At 34.9% G+C, this 20,798-nt stretch overlaps 4 protein-coding genes across 5 annotated transcripts; 2 read left to right on the forward strand and 2 right to left on the reverse strand.

Moving 5' to 3' along the window:
• Nucleotides 1-1,259: 1,259 nt before the first annotated feature.
• On the forward strand, nucleotides 1,260-5,423 carry LOC121765912 (RINT1-like protein MAG2). 2 transcript variants are annotated; one of them, XM_042162199.1, is made up of 4 exons: nucleotides 1,260-1,694; nucleotides 1,772-1,858; nucleotides 2,686-2,789; nucleotides 3,377-5,423. In XM_042162199.1, the coding sequence occupies exons 1-4, from the start codon at nucleotides 1,382-1,384 to the stop codon at nucleotides 5,258-5,260; spliced, it is 2,388 nt and encodes a 795-aa protein (XP_042018133.1). In that variant the 5' UTR covers nucleotides 1,260-1,381; the 3' UTR covers nucleotides 5,261-5,423. The 2 variants fall into 2 exon arrangements, with proteins under 2 accessions (XP_042018133.1, XP_042018134.1); XM_042162200.1 differs by having other exon boundaries at nucleotides 1,261-1,688.
• A 2,452-nt stretch (nucleotides 5,424-7,875) lies between these two features.
• LOC121764910 (transcription factor ILI5-like) lies at nucleotides 7,876-8,482 on the forward strand. Its single transcript, XM_042160935.1, has 2 exons — nucleotides 7,876-8,044; nucleotides 8,124-8,482. The coding sequence occupies exons 1-2, from the start codon at nucleotides 7,928-7,930 to the stop codon at nucleotides 8,277-8,279; spliced, it is 273 nt and encodes a 90-aa protein (XP_042016869.1). The 5' UTR covers nucleotides 7,876-7,927; the 3' UTR covers nucleotides 8,280-8,482.
• A 1,166-nt stretch (nucleotides 8,483-9,648) lies between these two features.
• LOC121763734 lies at nucleotides 9,649-12,200 on the reverse strand. Its single transcript, XM_042159800.1, has 4 exons — nucleotides 11,836-12,200; nucleotides 10,765-10,846; nucleotides 10,075-10,153; nucleotides 9,649-9,994 (listed from the first exon to the last, which is right to left on the reverse strand). Exons 1-4 carry the CDS (start codon nucleotides 11,977-11,979, stop codon nucleotides 9,985-9,987), a joined length of 315 nt encoding a protein of 104 aa, XP_042015734.1. The 5' UTR covers nucleotides 11,980-12,200; the 3' UTR covers nucleotides 9,649-9,984.
• Nucleotides 12,201-14,616: 2,416 nt separating this feature from the next.
• LOC121765879 (NAP1-related protein 2-like) lies at nucleotides 14,617-18,375 on the reverse strand. The gene is made up of 11 exons (XM_042162159.1): nucleotides 18,256-18,375; nucleotides 18,055-18,188; nucleotides 17,409-17,531; nucleotides 17,217-17,267; nucleotides 16,799-16,870; nucleotides 16,604-16,717; nucleotides 16,458-16,519; nucleotides 16,051-16,111; nucleotides 15,898-15,954; nucleotides 15,702-15,743; nucleotides 14,617-14,953 (listed from the first exon to the last, which is right to left on the reverse strand). Exons 2-11 carry the CDS (start codon nucleotides 18,184-18,186, stop codon nucleotides 14,897-14,899), a joined length of 771 nt encoding a protein of 256 aa, XP_042018093.1. The 5' UTR covers nucleotides 18,187-18,188; nucleotides 18,256-18,375; the 3' UTR covers nucleotides 14,617-14,896.
• Nucleotides 18,376-20,798: the final 2,423 nt, after the last annotated feature.

Below are 20,798 nucleotides of genomic sequence, written 5' to 3' on the forward strand. Positions count from 1 at the left end.
AGTACAAAAACTCTTCTACAAAACTCTTGTAAGCAGAAGTCTTGAATTCAATTCTGCATGTATAATTTTAAACCTTGTTTGGAGATAATGGTATCGAGATAATATTTTCTTTCTTAAGTTCGTAATCTGGGTCACTCAATTTGTTCACGTGGCAAGATAAAAACACAAAGCATAACAAATCAGTTTTACACAATAGTTCATATCATAATATTGTATACTTTGGTTTTATTGAAATTAGTAAATAAATTTTTGATATGATAGTCTTTTAATATTTTGAAGGCATTGAAATGTCATAATTATGTGATGGATTTGTAAACTACTTGACATTATATTATAGTTGACTAATAGTATGTTGGAAGAGAAAATGTAATTATGTAGGAGTACTATTTTTATAGGAAGAAAATTTAAATATTTGAAAAATGAAATAATTTATAATTATTTAAAAGAGGAAAGTATAATTTATAGTCACTATAAAAAACTTATTTTTTAAGGATACAAAATCGAGACTTGCGTTAGAAAATTTTAAAAAATAACAATAATCTAGAACGTGAAAAGTGTTCCTGAAATAAGGATAAATGAACTTCATCTTTTATGATATAAACTGAGAGCGGACTCTTAATAGAGGAGACAAAAATAGCAAAAGTTGGAACTTAATAGAGGACGGGGAGAGAGTTCAAATATGCAGGTGACTTCTTATGTTCTAATTACAAATTTGTTTATATCACCAATAAATACTCCCTTCGTCTTACAATGCACGCTTTCTTTTATAGTCCGTTCCATAAGAATATGCATTTTCTAATTTTATAAAGTCTTTTCTCTCTAATATGGTGGGAACCGTTCTCCATTAACAATATTGTAATTACTTATTTCGTCAAGATCTTCCTTACTTTATCAGTTACTCGATATCTAACTAGAAGTGCATGCTCTTATGGAACGGAGCTATGGAGGGAATAATAAATAAAAATTTAATGTGTTCAGTCAAAATAAGAAAGGATTCCAAAACACTTGCACTTGACATTAATGACTTTTACCAAGTGGTAAATGTTCAAGACTAATAGTATAAAATCGAATTGGAATCCTGATACAAATTTTTAAATTTATGTTCAGTTACTAATAATAAAAACACGTTTACTTTATATGATAAATTAAATTGTCAGTACCTATAATTGACTAAACATAAAACAAGTGGAGTACAAGTTAATAGTGAATTAGCGTTTCAATGCATATTTTGTAATTAATCAATCTCTAACAAAACGCCCTGAGAAGAGTATTATCAGAAATGAAAATTAAACAATAAACAGGGACCAAAGTGCAATAATGACGACATTCTTTTCACCTTCTTCCAATTCGATTGTCGTTGCAATTCGGATCGTCAAAACGGATGGCCCGATCCAAGGATGATCGACCGACCCGACCCTTACCGCCGCCGGCCTCACTCTCCTCCGACGCTCTCTACTTCCTCAATTCCAAACTAAACTCCATAGAAGCCCTTGATGGAGCCCCGGCTTTGCTGTCCGAGCTCCAAATCCAGTCCGATGCAATTGATCGCACACTTTCCCAACTCAACACCGAGCTACAATCTCACTTGACCCGCCATTCTTCCTACTCGAATCGGGTCGGATCACTCTTCTCCAACGTGCATGCTCAGTTGGATGATCTCCGCCGCCTCTCCACTCACCCGTCCTCAGGTGGCTGTAGGTTTGGGGATTTTTGGGGTTTCTGAATTCCGAATGCTGTTTGAAAGCTAATTGCTTTTTACTCGTGTTTATAGATGGGGAATCGAGGAGAGGGATGGGGGAAGAGTTACAAGCATTGGCCAAGGAAGTGGCAAGAGTTGAAACTGTGAGAAATTATGCAGGTTAGCCCCCATTCCCGTTTGCAATTGTATGTAGAGAGCTTTTTTAAAAAATTAAGAACGAATTTATGTGGAAGTGTTATGTATTGGGGATAATTTGCTACTTTTGTTTGATTAGATTATAATAGTTTGAAGGATTTAGGCAATTTAGAAAACAATTGCAAGAACATACAATGATAACCAAACATGTTGAGAAAGCTATTATTACCAAATTGAGTTGTAATTTTATTATTCAGTTAGTTGTTTCCATCTCCAACCTTTGTTCTTTGTTTCTACTTGTTTGAGTAAGTGTTGGGGATCTTAGAAGAGCGAAGGTCACATTTTGAGCCCCTGACACGTATATACGCATACTGTTAATGAGACTAGCTGATAAATGCAGATTTGTAGATCACTTTGAGGTGGAGTTGTGTATCAATCACTGGCTGAATGTTTGCTTAATCTCACTTCGTCTTGTTCATAATTCTGTACTAGGCCATGGCTTGAAGAGTATGATATTGATTCTAGTGCAAGAGTTATGCCACACACCTTTTTGTTATCTGCATGTTGGTAGAACTTTCATTTCTTCTTAAAATCCATATTATAAATACACAGCAAGGATGCTGCTGAAACACATGAAAGTTACTGAGTTTTTGTCATTGGAGAAAAAAAATGTATGTGTGCTTGTACAATGATGTAATTCCATACAGTAGTATGTGTGAGATTGTGCTAGAAAGTCGGAAGCTCCAATATCAAATTATCTGGTAGAGACAAAATAAACGAAATGAAGGTTTTATTTTCTTGGTCCTGCTTTCCTATATGATGCCCTTGTAACCACTCTTTCGTACTTTCAGAGACAGCATTGAAGCTTGATACTTTGGTTGGTGATATTGAAGATGCTGTATCATCCACTATGAATAGAACGTTGCGGAGGCATCCATCAATGAAAGATCTAGAAGTTAGTACTCTCACTGGAACTGTGTGCTACAAGTTTCTGTGAATATTTGAAATACCAAAATCTTATCGTATTTTACATTATATTTGATATTAACTAATTTGTTTGTGTGAAGTTATCTTCTCAGTTTATTTAGAGGGAACATAACTGAATATCATCCTGCAGTGTAGACTATCAATTTATCAAAATGAAGAATTTTTGCATTAATCATAGTATCATACTGACTTATTGGAAATTTTTATCAATTTATCTTTTAACTTCCACCATTTCCATGTTCATCAAAACATGGTAAACTAGATTGTTTAGTTCATACTGTGTCCTTCCATTTAACAGGAAACACTTTCACAGCATGAGATGTTCAAAATTTTTTATATATTTAGGCTACAGAGTAATGTTGTAAACGTGCATTAGTGTTGCCTTTTTCATTCTTGTCAATTTTTGCATTAGTCAGCAAAAAGATGGTACAATCTGGAGATAAGTATTTAAACTATATGTTTAAATAAGTAATGATTATTGTGTGGGTAAAGACTGAAAAGAAGTCTACCTAACGTAAGGTTTTGTTTTTTTTGTTGTTTACCTCTACTTTGTAGGATATGCGTGCAGGTGCTCTAAGGGCTCTTAAATTAACAGAAGATGTTCTCAGCTCAGTTATAAAGACACATCCTCAATGGATTCGGCTAGTTTCAGCAGTTGATCATAGAATTGATAGAGCATTGGCCATTCTAAGGCCCCAGGCTATTGCTGATCATCGAGCCCTTCTTGCTTCTCTTGGGTGGCCACCACCCTTAAGTTCATCCAGTACAAATGCTAAAGGATCATCTAATGTGAAAAATCCACTTTTTACAATGCAAGGAGAATTGAAACTCCAGTACTGTGAGAGTTTTCTCGCATTGTGCGGTCTCCAGGAATTGCAGAGAAAAAGGAAATCTCGCCAACTTGAGGGGCATAATAAGGTTGTTGCTCTTCACCAACCCCTTTGGGTTATTGAGGAACTTGTGAATCCTTTGTCTATTGCATCTCAACGCCACTTCTCAAAGTGGATTGAGAAGCCGGATTATATATTTGCACTTGCATATAAGATCACTCGCGACTATGTTGATTCTATGGATGATTTATTGCAACCACTGGTAGATGAAGCTATGCTATCTGGTTACAGTTGTAGAGAAGAATGGATCTCGGCAATGGTATTTTCCCTATCGACCTACCTTGCAAAAGAAATATTTCCCTTATATATCAATAAGCTTGAAGAAGAGAGTGAACCTGCTATCCAAACACAGGCTAGGGCATCATGGCTACATCTTGCAGACTTGATGATTGCATTTGATAAACGAGTTCAGTCTTTGGCAGCAAATTCAGGAATCCTTCTTTCTCTAGAAGAAGAAGACAATATGCAGAAGATGTCTTCATTGGTTGTATTTTGTGATAGACCTGACTGGCTTGAGTTGTGGGCTCAAATTGAGCTCTGTGACACACTTGATAAACTAAACATTGAATTGGAAGATGACAGGAATTGGATAAAGGAAGGTGAAAATGTAACTCTTCTACCTGGTCAAGAAGAGAGCAAATCTCCTGGGATAGCAAGTGCTGTTTTCCGAAGCCTCTCTTCTGTCATTGACCGTTGTCGATCAGTGCCTAGCTTCTCATTGAGGTCAAGATTTCTCAAATTGGCAGGTGCACCTATAATACACAAGTATTTGGATTGCCTGTGGCAAAGGTGTCAAGAGGCTGAGGGGCTGACTGCGTTGACGGATGACACTGCTCTAATTAAGGTTGCTAAGTCTGTTAATGCAGGGAGCTTTTTTCAGTCCACTTTAGAAGATTTCTGTGAGGATGTATTCTTTCTGGAAATGGAAACAAAACAATCTGGGAGCATTGAAACAGCAGGTGATTTGGATGCTACTGGGAAAGGTATTTTTCGTGAAGAAATCAAGAAGCTGGAAGAATTCAAAATGGAATGGATTCAGAAGCTGTCCACTGTTGTCTTACGTGGTTTTGATGCACTTTGCCGAGAGTATATAAAGAACAAAAAAGAATGGCAAGAAAAGAGTGATGAAACCTTGGCGCTCTCACGTTCTTTCATAGAAGCTATGGATTATTTGCAGGGAAAACTGTCTCTCCTGGAAGAAGGGCTGAACAAAACAGATTTTACAAGGTTATGGAGAAGTTTGGCTGCTGGTATAGATAGATCAATTTTCTATAGCATACTAGTGGGCAATGTGAAGTTTCATGATGGAGGAGTTCAGAGGCTATCTAACGACTTGACAGTTCTGTTTGGCGTTTTTGGATCGTGGTGTTTGAGACCTCAAGGCTTCTTTCCCAAGACAAGTAATGGCTTGCAGTTGTTAAAAACGGCGAAGAAAGAGTTAAAGAGTACTTTGATGGTTGATGAAAGATGGTTAAGAGAAAATGGGATTATGCAGTTAACTGTTGGTGAGGTAGAAAAGATTATGAAGAACAGAGTGTTCAGCAGTTGAAAGGTTTGTCCAAATCCACTACTTTTGCAAATACTCTAGTTTTTTCAGCCATATCTTTACTAAATTAAATTTTCCAGTTGTGGATAGTTAACTAGTTACAAGTTTAAATCCCCATCGATGGATCTTAGTGATGTTATAATTATAGATGTTATTTTGTCCAAAATGTTTTATTCGAGCACTTCTTGCATCCCTCCTTATGAAGATATTACTGTGACATGAGGATAATTGAGAACAAATTAGCATACGCAAAAATAAATTTAATACAAATCAGAACATGGGGAAATAGTAATGGCGTAATCAGGGAATTTTATTTAGGGTCGATCAAAAATGCCATGGTCGCCCTTGGATTTACAGAAATTGTAGTTGTTATAGGGTTGGATTTTTCTAATGCATATTAGAGGAGTAGTATTTAATTTATAATCTTATGATTCTGCCATACAAAATTGTGTTGTTGAGATGTCATTGTACTTGATGCTAGGGGTGGCAAATCGTGCGTGTCGGGTCGTTATCGTGTCGACACGATAACGACACGAACACGATAACAGCAAACACGAACACGACCCGTTAAGAAAACCTCAAACACGAACACGAACACGACACGAAATCCTCAGACACGAACACGACACGAACACGACATGAACCCATTAACGACACGAACCAATTCGGGTCAACACGACACGATAACAACACGTACACGAGATGACACGATAACGACTCGATAACAACACGACCTGATAACGGTTAAACCTATTAAAAATGAAATTAATAAGAATTAATAATATTAAAATATTATTTGTTAACGGATAACACGAACACGACACGAACACGTATTGTTAACGGATGACACGAACACGACACGAAATTTTCGTGTCCTTAACGGGTCGACCCGATAAGAACACGAACCCAATAAGCTCTGACCCAAACCCATTATTTTCGTGCCGGTTCGTGTTGTGTTATCGTGTCGTGTCAAAAATTGTCAGCCCTACTTGATGCTCTCTCTTTCACAAGACAAAGCTACATCGTTGTATCTGCATATTTTACTCTAATTCTCGTGCTCTATTATCATATCTATGCTATGTCAACTTCTATAGTAATGTTCCATCACAAACAAGACAAATTCTATTTTGGATAAACCCATTTTCACTTATAAGATTATCTCCAATGGTACACACTAAAATCTAAAATAGATCTAAAATAGGATATGTAATTAGCTTTAGTGGTACTCAAAAATCTATCTCATTTTTAGTTTTTGAGTAAAAAATAGTACCTTTAGGTTTACACTAAACTAAAACTAAAAACTTTTTCAAATCTTGTAAGTAAAAAAGGTAATATATAAAGAATATTCTTTTAAGTTTGAGTTTATTGTAAATAATTGGAGTAAACCCATATTTGATTTGACATTTATAATAAAATGCGTTTGAGTTTAGTGTAAATGGTTGGAGATAATATTTTAAAATTAGATTTTTATAGTAACTTTTTTTATTTTTTTATAAACGTCACCATAATTGTAGAAATCAAGAAAACAGGAAATTCCAAGAAATAATTGAGTACATTCCCCCTAACTATATCCTTACATACCGCATATATACAAAGAAAACATATACAGTGATTTATCATATATACAATTTTGTCCGTATGTGTTTCACTACAGTACAAACAACCAAATGATTGATGATCAAAGCAAATTATTCTATTCATAGGAATCGGTCGGCCCTTGATTGGAAGATAACCAAACTTAAAATAAGCTGTTATAATTTGGTATACAAATCTCAAACTTCAATAACGTATCACTCTCTAGAGATTAATAATCTAGAAATAAGAGCCAACCTGATATCCAGAAATTCAGTTCTCAGACAAAAAAAAATTATTCCCAACAACAGCCTAATACATCATGTTATGAAAATGAGAAACATGGTATCTTTCTGGTGGCAATTAGACATCTCTTCTGCTAAACCCAGATTATCTTATGGTTTTTATTTAATTTAATTTTGACACATATAGTCAAATTAGTGTGTTTTTGAAGTTACACAAAAAAGGCAATCCCGCAATCGATATGGCTTTATTATAAGGGTAAATTGTTAAATAAATCATGAAAGATGGTCAAGTATGGTCTATCTCACACTTTTTCAAAACTGAATTATATACTCCATAAATCACGAAGTTTGCAATTTGTGCAACTATCCCATTTGTCTCATTTCCGGTGAAATACGCAAAGACTTAGTAGCCAATTTTAAACACTTCACCCTGCCAAATAATCGTTCCTAACATAGTCGTAAGATTTCGTGTATAAAATCAGCTACCACATCATTGCTTGAAATGAGATAGATAGGATAGATGGGAAAATTGCTCTTTGAAATTTACTCAGAATTTGACCATATTTTGTGATTTATTTTGCAATTTCCCTTTTTTTATAATTGAGGATTTTGGTTGGACTATTTAAAATAATAAATTCATTGTCGAGAAGTGCCTAAAAATGAATGCATTTAATCATTGTGAAAGGGTTAGACAGATGGGGCCCTAGTTGTATTAAATTTTCTACTGATATGATAGCCTTCTTTTCTAACTAACCAACACTTACTCGTTTCCTTTTTAAGGAGCTCTTTTTCTCCTTCAAACTTCACCATAAACACTTACTCTCTTACTGAGTGTTGTGTGTGAGAAAGAGTGATGTCGAGCCGACAATCTGCAAGAGCTTCGAGACTCACCGAAGACGAGATCAACCACCTCATCTTCAAACTACATGCATCCTTGCAGCATCACTCAAACTCAACATGTAATAAAAAGGTATGTTAATCAAATTTAAGTTTTCTCAACTATAAATGTGTGCATGCATGTAGTTTTTTATGATTTGGTGAAATTTCAGAGATCGGCAGCAAAGATTTTGAAAAGGACATGCAATTACATAAAGAAACTGCAGAGGGAGGTGGATGATCTAAGTGATCAACTTTCTCAACGTTTTGCTTCTGGAGATATCAATGCAGCTGATGCAGACATCATTACTAGACTTCTACAGCTTTAATCATTTTCTATATTACAAAACGTGTTTCATCTTTTAAATAAATATTCATAAGTTCATATATTAACTTGTATTCTTAGTGCTAGAGTATTTTAGAAGAAGTCATTTGTAATACAAGATCCCGGTGTGTGTGGTGCTATATTTTTCGAGAAAAAAGATTGATGTTATTGAGGTTTAATGTAATATTTCATGTTGATATGTTTAGAATAAAGATAAACGTATATCAATTATCAATTGTAGATAGAAATTTTAATTGAATTAGGTCAATTTTATTATGTTATAGTATTATTTACTCACTAAAGTATATCTATTATATTTTGAAGGATGTTATTCAAAATTGTAAGGTTTGAAAAATTTATGATAAATTCACAAGTTTGATTTTGAGATAATTAGTCGTATATCCAATGAATAAGTATTTTTTTCTAAATCTACACATTTTAATTTAATAAAGATTTTTTTCCTTAATTAATGGCAGAGCGTAAATATGTAATGTATTAGTAATTAATTTTTAATTAATTAATATTCATGACCGAGTTCTTAATGTAAAAGAGTTGAAAAGTCCAATAATACTGTAAGTACAATTTATGTACAATCATCACTACCCATATTTCTTATCACACGATTAGAAAACAAGTCCAAGGTTCCAGTTAAACCAAGCACTTGAAAATTAGTATTGTACTAATAAGAACCTATAGTAGAGTATTTAATTTTACGTACAAGATTATCCATCTAAGATTAAATTGTGAGATTTAATCTCATGAACCAATCATAATACAATCATAATACTACACATCATGAGATATAATCTTGCAAATTGAACGAGCCCTAAGTTGAAGTAAAGTCGAAACAATATGAATTTGTACTACAAATTAATGTCCCTCGTGATTTGAGTATTTGAGCAAATTATGTATGCCTGATTAGAGATGTAATCAAATGCAAACTCTAAATATAGTACAAACTCCAAATTATGATCTGGACCGTTAAAAAATGTCAACAGAGGACAAAATATCAACAATAAAAAATATCAATACAGTGTCAACGATTAATGTTGTGTTGATGAAGGTTAGTTGAGAGTTGTGTGATCAAAGCTGGTTGAGAGCCACTAGGTAAGGACATATTGAGGTAGTATTTTATTTCTATTTTGCGTTAAACATTGAAGACAAGGGAAAAGTTACATTAATGCAGGAATAAAAGATTTAGTCACAACAACGCTTTTTCTGTCTTCACAATTTAATTTCTCTTTTTTTGCTTTCTACTTTCTTCAAACAATTAAGTTGCAGGCGGATTGAATGTAGGACAAATGGAGATGAGAGGGCCTCCCTTCTTAAGAGAGTGGTCAAATCCACTCAAATCTTCAGCAATAAATATGCAATAATAAGCAATTAATACTTTTATGAATGGTGGTGGAGACCACACCCTCATAAATGAATAAATATCACCAAAAAATAAGAAAGATAGTACAAGTTAAGGCATTACTTAGAGTTACAAGCTTCTACACAGTGAATTTGTAATCATACACTAACTACATCAAAGTTGTGGAAAATCTAAACTATAAATTAACAGACACAGCATCGGTTTTGCAGGTAAACAGATGGGCGTTCGTCATTAGCAAGATAAGAACCAGAAAGCTGAGGTTGTGAGATGCTTACTGCTTTTCTTGTTTACCAAAGAGTGGCATCAATTGTTTCTCCAGCTCAATTAAACTGAATCAGATAGATCTGCAATGATGTGTACATCGTTAGTAACAGAAATGATATTCTGCTCCATGTCCAAGTAAACACTTCAGTGATTTACTTACATCTCATACTTGCGGAGAGCCTCACTGCGTTTTGCTTTATATAGCTCGCTGTCTTTAGGAATATTGCTTAAGTTATTGCCTGTTAAGCTTAATGTTATTTCAACTATGAATATGTAAAATGATTGAGCGCACATTTTATAAACGATATAAAATGCAACTGAGTTGTAAGTTACTGGTTGAAATATTTCTCCTTTTTAATTAACAAACAAAACAGTTAGAACAACAAACAGTACCCTTGCCTGTTTGAAGATTTATTGATAAACATAACAATAACTGGAGTTGGATCCTGAACAAACAAAAAACTAAGATGATAGGATAACGCATTAAGATATTCAAGTCTACATATATTATACAAAGCCAAGTAGATGAAGAGTAAACTTGTCAACAAAATTGGTGGTTATGTATTACTATCACATGTCAACTCAGACGAAATGCATTAAGCAGCAGAAGATGTAGGTCCTGAATATTTCACCGATAATTGAAATGGATGGGAAGTAGTTCACCGGGAGTTTCAAAAGGTTCTAATGTACATAAGAGTACTCATATTGTTTTGTCATGCTTTAACTAAGTAAATTCTAATAGCTATATTATAGCGATAATGAGAGAACTACCTAAATGCATGCTACCTACATGAATCAATTCATAAATCCAGGACCTGTTTTGTTTTGGACTTAAAGCAAGTAAAATTACCAGTAAAATGTGGTGAAGAAAGAGCTTTGAATTCAGAATTCTGATCAACGTTTGAAGGAGGTAGTTTAGCAATAATAAGTCCCTGCATATTAAAAGAAAAGGCGAATTAAAGGTTTATCTGTGTACTTCCAGATGTATTGTTGTTTATAGATTCATACGATTGTATAAGTAAACCTCAGGACAAAATCAAATGAAAACATAAATTAGGATTAAGATAGCAGGGATGTAAAGGGTTGGCCAATAATCATCTGAAGCAACGTAACCCGCAACTGATGTGAAAATACAAGATACTTCTTCTATAAGAACTGTACATTGCAACAGCACTCCACTAACATTATTTATGCATCTAGTGACCTAGCAACCTTTACCAAATCACTTAGTTATGAAAATTTTCCAAACATTTAGCTGGCACTGGTACCCTATGAAGTTAGTCTGCACTAACCAAAATCCTTACTGCGACATACAATACAGCCCAAAGCACAGTCTTTATAAAAAAAATCAGCCAAGAAGAACCAAAGTTCACTATTGCTTAAGTAAGGCCTAACTTTACATGTTCATCAAATTTGAAACAAACTGTTTTGGTAGATTCAATAATATTCAGCTAAGCCATGCCATAAAATTTCTCCAGAAACCGAACTTCAGTCCAGAACCTTTATTTCTTTTACCTATATATCCTAGAGCAATATCGAAGCGCAGGTGATAACCAAAATAACAAGTCTCGCACAAGTAATAACCCACTCAATAATCTAGAATAAGAAACATAGGAACTTTAATGCAAATCACGGACAATACACTAAAACCTCTAAAAGATGATAGTAAGGCTTATTAATCCACAATGAGGGAACAAACAATGGAACTATAATAGGAGTACAAAGGAATGACTATCTTCTAATTAATTTTGTTTGCCTTAAGTTCCCTTCTAATTTAGCTACTTACTTAACCAAATTATAAATATCATAGGCAATATCATCTCCCCAATCCCCTCTATTTGAAACTCATATCGCATCATTTACAGCATTATACTTCCAGCAAACTGTAAATTTTAAGAACAAATAAAGAAAAAGAAAAAACCTGTTTTTCCTTGCGCTTGAGGATTTTGACATGACACTTTTTAATGTAGTCGTCTCTGATTTCAGGGTTGGCCGTGAGCCAATCGACGACGTCTTTGGACTTAATCAACTCATCTGTGTCGATTGAGAGTAAACCGGCATCCATCGATCGGTTCGCTGGAATCTATGATCGTACACCTTTTCCTGCTTGCTCATTGGGGGAAAGTCCGGAGATTTTCTACTTCAATTACCATGGATTGAGGATCATTTGTGCTCATCTTGCTGGTGCACAGAAATTGAAATTCGGCGATAGGATGCGGCGGCAATTGGCCGTGGTTGTGAAGACTCTCAACTCCCGATATCACATTGTTGTCTAATTAATTTTCCCTTTTTTGATTAGTACAGTATTTTATTTCCTTTAATTCAGTTACTTATTTTACTAACCTAATTCAGTTACCAATAAACAAATTAATTTACATCAAAATATTAGTGTTAATTTTATGAAAATAAGTCATACGATTTGTATGTGTTTTCCTCTTTTCTTATTAAAGATGGCCCACTTTTTATTTAAAATATGTTTCATTTAAGATGGTGTCAATTTTCATATTTAGAATAAATTTGTTTCTTCTCAATTCTTGATGAAATAATCAATTACTCAGTTTTCTTCTCAATTCTTGATTAAATCTCAAGTTTCATTTTATATTTATTTTTAAGAATAGTGATAAATTATGCATATCGATTTTAATCCGGTATTGTTGTTGTACCATGTATGAGTGTTGCATTCACTATTGTTTCAAATTTGAGGCAACATCAAGTTTGACCAGTTTTAATCCTTGCATTGATGTAATTACTATCAAAGATCATATATTTCCTACTGTTTCATATTTAATACAACATCAAGTTTGACTAGTTTGAATCAGGCACTTCAGTTTTAATTCGACGTTGTTGTATTTCTATCTAAGAATGATACATTTACTACTGTTTCATAAATTGGATCCAAATGTCAATTTTAATCATTTTAATTAAGCATTTCAGTTTTAATTCCGCATTGTTGTATTACTATACTCCTATTTATAGATGATACATTTACTGTTGCTTCATATTTGATCCAACGTCAATTTTAACCAGTTTTTCAGATATTTTAGTTTCAATATCGACATTGTTGACATCAAAATTGACCAGTTTTAATCCAGAGCAAGATGATGGTACCAAGCAAGCACGTCGATATTAGTGATAAGCAGACTTAAGAGGCTTGTAATTCCAGAGCCACCCATAGATATAGTATTACTTAAGCGACACAAGCAAAAATAGTTTGTATTGCAACAGTAGTATATGAGGTACAATATATATTTAGTACAATTAATCACATGAAGAAAATCCAGAGAATATTATTAAGTGTGTGAAGACTGAACAGATAAAAAAAAATTGGATTGCCTAGTGTTTGAATGAAGCCAAGACAGAGGAGATTTGTCACTAGCCAGTAATATAATACATCACTATATACTAATTGTTAGAATCTTACAAAAAATACATCGCATCTTTATTCATTTTGCAATGAATAGATATCAGTGTTATGTTAATCCGATAAACAGAAGAATAAAAACGGAATAGGAAATAGAAAACATCAGATCATTTACCATCTTGAAGTGTATCATGTGCCAGATTATATTTATGAAATAATATTGTAAATACAAGACCGAAATTAAGTAATTTATTAAAGAGGCAATTTTCAATTAGCAGTTGTTTATAAATTGATCTAATTGGAAATTTTATAAAGTACTACTATTTCATGTCAATCAAATAACATCGAATGTGCACGCATGAAATTCAAATTTACACATAAATTTTATTTTACGGCGAACCTCCGGAATTAAGAAAAAAAAACATAAAATTATAACCAATTACGTACATTAGACTAATTGATAAGTAAACAAAAGGAAGTAACAATTAATTCCTTTAGAAATAAAGATTCAGGGGGGAATATAGTATTCATTGTATTTTTAAAGCTCAATAAAATACACTGAATTTGATTTAAAAATTTATAAGAAAGGACTTTGTAATAAATTAATTTCAAAATTTTAAGATATTCTAAAAGGGTTAAGAGTAGTTTAAATTATGAGTATGATGTAATTTTACAAAACTAAATCTCTTCTTTTGTCACTCGTACAAGTCGACCAACTACATGGATCAGAAAAGATTCCAATATGTTTGATTGGAGGTACCTGAAATCAGGAGGCAAGACATTGACGCCGGACTGAGGCTGGTACTCGTTTTTATCAGACGAAGCTGCTTGCTGTAACCGGCCGGGAGAGGGGCAGCGGATCTGGGGCTGTATTCGAGCTTCTCTTGGTCAGGGAGGGCGAACAAGGTTCTAGAGAGTTGGATGGCCTGGTTGATGAGGTCGAGGGGCACGCCGTGGTTTCTGATCTGGAAGAAGCCACAGTCGGATGGCACGTCTTTGGCCTTCTTCTTCCCCTCCTCATCACCACCGTTTTTCAAGAACAGAGAAAGATCTACTTCCGGAATACTCATCTCTTTCTCTCGTTGAGACAGTTAGTTACAAATTCACGAGTTATTTCCTCTCTAATAATGTTGGTTTATGTAGGATTACTATTGAACTACATCATATACTATGAATCTCTTCACACATAGAGAAGACAACTGCAACGACAAAAAAGTTTAAATTTTAATAAAAATAATTAATGAATGCAGCTCGGGTTTGTGAAATCGATTTTTTTAAGCTAAAAGACAAGGCTGTAAAAATTCATCAGCATAAAATTAAAAAGACAAGACAGCAGAAAGGTTACACTAAATAAAAACTAGCTATATTTTCACAATGTCATTAGAGTGAAACTAAATCCACCATTCATAAGGTTACATCCATAGTTTACGATCAAAAACAGCATACATAACTTCGACCTTATATGATAACAAAAGATAAACGTATGGTATCAAAGTCAAATTTCTCCTACCTATCACATACTCGGGACACTATAATCTTTTTCACGTAACTACTATAGAAACAAGTAAAAACCCCCATAAACTTAAGTTTTTGGAAAATTTGAGTTGCTTTGCCCACTGTCTCAGGCTTCAGCATCTTCCTCGTCATCATCATCATCTCCAGAACCATCATCACTGCCCTGCAAGAATGTCAAATATTGTTCTAGAATAAGGAATAGATCGATTATATAATATCCTCGATAATCTGTAAATGATGTGTTTTTCATACGCCCTCCGTCCACCAAGAGTGTACAGTAACTACTTCATTTTGTTTGATCAAAGATTCTCAATGTAGAATATGACCTTAATGCCAACGAAAAATGGATAAAGAAAAAGAGATGGGATTTCAGATTTCTCAACTACACTACATAAGTATCACTTGCAATCGCCTCTTATCACTCCAAATTCACAACCAAGTTCATTCTTGTGTAATCATAGAGCTGCAGTAAGCAGTAAAGACTGCGGAACACATCTATAGCTTATCTCAATAATAGTTCCGTGCAGAAAAGGAACAAAATACTGAGATTGATGGAGAGGAACTCTACCAAATCACTCTTAATTTTTACTTTATAATTAGACAATTATATATACTTTTAAGATAAGAACTACCAACTCAGTAAAGAATGAATATCAAGTCTGACAGACAGCAAATTCTACTCATGTCCCACGATATTCTTTTAAAATTAGCAAAGCAGTTCTACAAGAGTTCATACTGAATATGTGAAGATCAAAAACTAGAATGGAAGGTAATCCCTGACCAAAGCAGTAACCAAACAGATGGCAGTTAGTGGAATTTTTTTTGTTAAAGCAACATCATCAAGAGGCACTGCTGCCTCACAATGCATTTTAAACTAAGCTACACAAGTGTTAAGTAGTGTATGCATGTACCTCATCATCTTCGTCATCTTCGTCCATATCCTCTTCAGCCTCCTGCATAAAATAGAATAAGCTACATTGAGTAAAAAGATATTTATATACAAATCAAACAATTATAGTCCACATTTCAACTCCATAGTAAACTGAAATTAGACTACTGTAATACATACAGAAAATAAGAAAACAGATAATAAATCACAATACTTACATTGTTAAAATATGTAAGAGGATTGGGCCACAAATCATCCTTGATTATATCTGCCACCTATTAAGAAAGGCAAAGTAAAAAAGTATCATCTTTAAGAAGAATTTCAAGTGGATGTACTGATTTAAACATAGATCATGCTGGGGCAGAGTGTACCTCATCATTAATTTCATACATGTCACCCTTAAATTCGGACTCAGTAAACCAGGAAAAGAAGCTGCATTACATAGAAGTGAAGTAAGAACTCTTTGCCTAAATAACATCAGTTAGAGATAAGGCCAGACAATTGCTTATATAACCAACATCGGCTAAAGCAAGGGCTAAAGTACTAGTGCAACTTATTCAAAAGAAGAGTGTATGTATCAGTATCAGTCTTGAGATAACACGTGCAATGAGCCAAACTGGGACAGATAAGAACCATCCGATAGAAGTAAGGTAATTATTGCAAGCCTTGGCCTCCTTGTCAAGTGCAAATTATACTAAACAAATATGTGACAATAGAGACCACACTCGTTTACCATGTATTATGTGCATGAGGGAGGGAGGGAGGGAGGGAAACAAACCTTTCCTCAGCAAGAGATCGCTTGTTCCCTTTCTTCTCCTCAGAAACACCATTAGGAATGCCCTTCAAAATTCAGACATGGAGAGTGAATTTAAACACACTATAAAGAAACAAATTCACCTGAAACAACCATTGTATAAAACTCACCATGCCTTCTTTCCATTTTATATTAGTTGCAGTGATCTTCGTAACTCCCTCCTCGAGGAAACTGAAGGTCTTTGTGAGTTTAGCATCTTCAAAATGTGGATTGGGTTTGAACATCTGAGAAGATATATTTTTTTAGAACTCTGCGTTTTATCACATGAACCTCTCTTATAAGGTGGGAACAAAATAAATACTCACGAAGGTGATGGAGTAACCGGATTTCACATCTTTGAAATCTTCCACTTCAAGATTATCCAGATACTTGAAAATCTGTCAGATAGAAGAACATAATAATGAGATAAATCATACCAAATGTTTGTATTTAATATAGCTAATGTCCTTAAAGAAACTTATCATTGGAATATATTATAGTAAAGGTTGTGAATGCAAAATTTTAGAAGTTGCAAGAATAAGTTCCTTTTGAGTCGCAAGAACAAATTTGTGTTGACATCTTAAGAGCTTACAACTGAGAGGAACTTTCAGAGAGTTCCCGATTTACAAAATGTAAGATTATTCCAGCAACTCCCAAAACATAAAGTGGAGAATTCATGTATAGACAGAGGGAAATTTAATGCTGATCTTATTCTTCGGCAAAGTAAAGGCAGAGGTATGGAACCTTTTGGTCTTCCTCAGTCAAGAGCTCTGAGAGGGCAGGATGACTCATAAACTGCACGATATTTATTAATGTTATAATCAGAAGGAAAGTAATACTTATAAGCATTGGCAATGCCTACTAGACTGGTAGTACTACAAAAAAGTTCAAAGATAATTACTAAATACTAAAAGTCTAAAACTTATAATTACTTACTGCAGTTAGCCAGAAATCAGGAATCGACTTGATGACGTCATTCCGCTTATCATAGACAGGCTTCCGTATCACATTATACTGCTGCTCCAGCTCCAGTACCTTTTCACTTGCTTCTTCATTGATCTGAAAGTGGAATAACATAAAAGACCTTGTTACTAACTTCACATCCCGCTCATATAATTCACTAGTATTATTTGTATCAAAATTGTAACAAGTCTAAGATCAATTATGAAAGTGTAAAACCTTCCCTACCAAAGACTTTGCCCCACTATTCAACCTTGATCATGACAATGGTAAACAGTAAAGTGCACTCGACAAATCTTCATCCATAAACTTACTTTGTAAACCTAGCTAAATATTTACGACAACATATATTTTTGAAAAAAACACATACAGAGACAATGCAGGTTCAAAGCTAATTTTAATCATACATTATATTGAAAATAATTCATCAACTCATCCAATTATATAAGGCTTCAATATAATATTCAACTGTCACAAATATCTGTATTCTCAAACAATTATAGACAGATGAATGTAAGTTCTTAACCCCTAGAATAAAAATAGCTTTTAGACATGAACAAACAAAATTTGAACAGCAAAATAAAAATTTGCAACTTAGTAACATCAAAGAAAGAAGAAATACTTTTTCAAGATCCTCTTGAATTGACTGAAGCTTTTCAATAGTCTGAACGAGCTCTACGTCGATGACGTCCGCTCCATTCCTTTCTTCCTCCACCTCTTCCGATCTCTGTTTCTTTCCTTTCTCTGCTCCCATTGCTGTTAAAATTCAGAAGAACAAAGATCAAAAGTTGATAATTCGGAATTTCCAACAGCAATTTTGTACCTTTGCTTAAATCCTAAATAAACCCTTTGCTGCTGCCCGCAATAACAGGGAATAGGTGTTCTTCAATTGCCTTTTTGATGAGAGGGTTTTAGGGTTTGAGGGGGCTAGATTCGAAATTATAAAAAGTTAAGGGGTATAATAAACTAATTACAATATTAAATGAATATATTTAGAGCATCCGCAATGGTGCGGATGTCCCGGCGGACATCTTCTGCCACGTCATAAGGACATCCCACTCCACAATGGCGGACATCCACAATAAAAAAAAAATCACAAATTCACCAAATTAAACAATTTACGGAAATAAAATTTCGACACAAATACGGATGGAGAAAGTGCAATGATAATTTCATTAAATAAAAAAAATAAAAAAGTACAGTTCAATAAAAAAATGAAAAAAGTGTAGTTCAACAAAAAAAATTAAACAAATTACATTATAAAATATCAACGTGCACCCCTCCGCGTCCATAGCTTTTCAATTATATCGTTCTGGAGTCGAATATGGGCTTGTTGTTGGCGCATATCCCCTTACGCATATTGGCGGTGGCCACGCCGTGGCTTGGACCGGCAGCATGAACATCATCATTGGCCCAATCAGTCAGTGCTGGACCTTCATCTTCGACAATCATGTTGTATATGATAATACATGCGTACATGACATTAGCGATGTTGTCAATATACCACAGCCGTGATGGACCCTTCACTGCCGCCCATCGAGCCTGGAGCACACCAAATGCCCGCTCCACTTCCTAGCGCGCTGCCTCCTGACGTCCCGCAAAATAGATCTTCGTTTTGTCTGATGGGCATCTGATCGTCTTCACAAAGACGAGCCACATAGGGTATACCCTATCCGCCAAATAGTAGCCCATATTGTGCTGGTTGCCGTGGGCAACAAAACTGACGGCCGGACCAATGCCCATGCACTGCTCGTTGAAAAGGGGCGACGACTTGAGGACGTTGATGTCGTTGTTTGACCCGGCTACTCCAAAATACGCATGCCAAATCCACAGCCGATAGTCAGCTACCGCTTCAAGGATAATCGTGGGATGCTTGCCTTTGAAGCCGGTAGTGTACACCTCTTTCCAGGCGGCGGGGCAGTTCTTCCACTCCCAATGCATACAATCTATGCTGCCCAACATTCCCGGAAACTCGTGCTGACTCCCGTGCATATCCATCAGAGCCTGACAGTCTTCGGGGGTAGTGATGTGAATCAAATTGTACATTCTTATTACCCTAACTTTACATGATTTATATAGTTTGATGCTTGCAAAAGTATGTTTTATGGTGTAGGAAGAGGAATAAATGGTGAAACAAAGAAGGAAGCTCGGATGGTGAAAATCTACGCAGGAAGCTATAAAAATTGGCCACCCGGCAGGGTGATTTCTGGAAGGCAGTGAGAGGACAGATTTATCGCCCGATCGGGCGATTTTCATGGCTCGGAACGCCCGGTCGGGCGTTTCACCGCGAGGCCTCCAGAAACTTCGCCCGGTCGGGCGATTTTCATCTCCATTTCGCCCGGTCAGGCGTTTTCAATCTCAAATGCAAAATAGGCAGTTTTCTCGGCAGTTGCTGGGGGGACTTGGAGTTTAAAAAGGGGGACGAAAATCAGAGGGAAAAAGGGGTGCGACAGATTGGAAGAAAATAGGAGAAGAGAGGAAGAAGAAGAAGAAGAAGAGAAGATGAAGGAAGGGAGATCCAATCTTCATCATCTCGGAGGAGATTTACTATCATCTACACATTGAGTTCTATGGTTCTTCTCTTTTGGTCATGGATGTGTAACTAAACTCTTCCGTTGCTCCTAATTTGTGAAAGATGTGAATTACTTTAGGATTCTATGGATTAATATTATTCTATGATCTTTTCTACGGTGCTTTTTACGTTGAATTATAATTCTGGCCTGATTTATGATTCATTCTGGTCTTTTAGCCAATGTCTCTTTAACTTGGTTAAAAGGTGGAAACGTAGATAAAGAGTTTGAGATTTGTATCGTGTTCAGCATATGAATCTTGGATAAGTTAATTTACATGTCGTTACAATAATTGTTGGACATTTACTATGCGTTTGTAGGAATGTTCAATTGATTTTGTAAATGAATTATGTGCGTTGGAACTTAGAAGTTGGGTTAGAGCTTACTATGCGTCTGTAGGAGTGATAATCTGATGAGTATGAATTTGATCTTAGTGTTCAGCAAGGTTAAATTCAAGCATCTACGAACATGTTCAGTGTGAGTAGAATGAACGAGTTTATTACAACTTTCATTAGATTAATCTTTAATCCTTAGGTTAATTGGTCCATTAAGTTAATTCACATCTGGAGCATATTAGGAGCGACGTTTTCAATCTCTTGAGTTTCTCCATTTTCGCACTTTAGTTTGTAAATTTAGTTTATTAATCTTGTCAATTCTCGTTAAATAACCTACGTCTCCCTGTGGTTCGACACTCGAAGTACTACAATCGACTCTGTACTCTTGCAGATAGATTGTAATATTAGAGCTATTTTATTAAACTTGTGTGTTCTAAATCCATTAATATAAAAGCTCGAAA

The sequence above is a fragment of the Salvia splendens genome, chromosome 14, assembly GCF_004379255.2.
Source record: "Salvia splendens isolate huo1 chromosome 14, SspV2, whole genome shotgun sequence".
Lineage (NCBI taxonomy): Eukaryota > Viridiplantae > Streptophyta > Magnoliopsida > Lamiales > Lamiaceae > Salvia > Salvia splendens.

What these genes read in the sequence shown, in the direction of transcription:
- LOC121764910 (XM_042160935.1), top strand. Translation starts at nt 7,928, where the DNA reads ATGTCGAGCCGACAATCTGCAAGAGCTTCGAGACTCACCGAAGACGAG. An exon ending in ACTCAACATGTAATAAAAAG is followed by an intron (nt 8,045 to 8,123) that starts GTATGTTAATCA and finishes GTGAAATTTCAG; the next exon opens with AGATCGGCAGCAAAGATTTT.
- LOC121763734 (XM_042159800.1), bottom strand. Translation starts at nt 11,979, where the DNA reads ATGGATGCCGGTTTACTCTCAATCGACACAGATGAGTTGATTAAGTCC. An exon ending in TCAAGCGCAAGGAAAAACAG is followed by an intron (nt 10,847 to 11,835) that starts GTTTTTTCTTTT and finishes TTTAATATGCAG; the next exon opens with GGACTTATTATTGCTAAACT. An exon ending in TTCTTCACCACATTTTACTG is followed by an intron (nt 10,154 to 10,764) that starts GTAATTTTACTT and finishes TAAGCTTAACAG; the next exon opens with GCAATAACTTAAGCAATATT.
- LOC121765912 (XM_042162199.1), top strand. Translation starts at nt 1,382, where the DNA reads ATGGCCCGATCCAAGGATGATCGACCGACCCGACCCTTACCGCCGCCG. An exon ending in TCACCCGTCCTCAGGTGGCT is followed by an intron (nt 1,695 to 1,771) that starts GTAGGTTTGGGG and finishes TCGTGTTTATAG; the next exon opens with ATGGGGAATCGAGGAGAGGG. An exon ending in CATCAATGAAAGATCTAGAA is followed by an intron (nt 2,790 to 3,376) that starts GTTAGTACTCTC and finishes TCTACTTTGTAG; the next exon opens with GATATGCGTGCAGGTGCTCT.
- LOC121765879 (XM_042162159.1), bottom strand. Translation starts at nt 18,186, where the DNA reads ATGGGAGCAGAGAAAGGAAAGAAACAGAGATCGGAAGAGGTGGAGGAA. An exon ending in TTCAAGAGGATCTTGAAAAA is followed by an intron (nt 17,532 to 18,054) that starts GTATTTCTTCTT and finishes TTCCACTTTCAG; the next exon opens with ATCAATGAAGAAGCAAGTGA. An exon ending in CTGATTTCTGGCTAACTGCA is followed by an intron (nt 17,268 to 17,408) that starts GTAAGTAATTAT and finishes AATATCGTGCAG; the next exon opens with TTTATGAGTCATCCTGCCCT.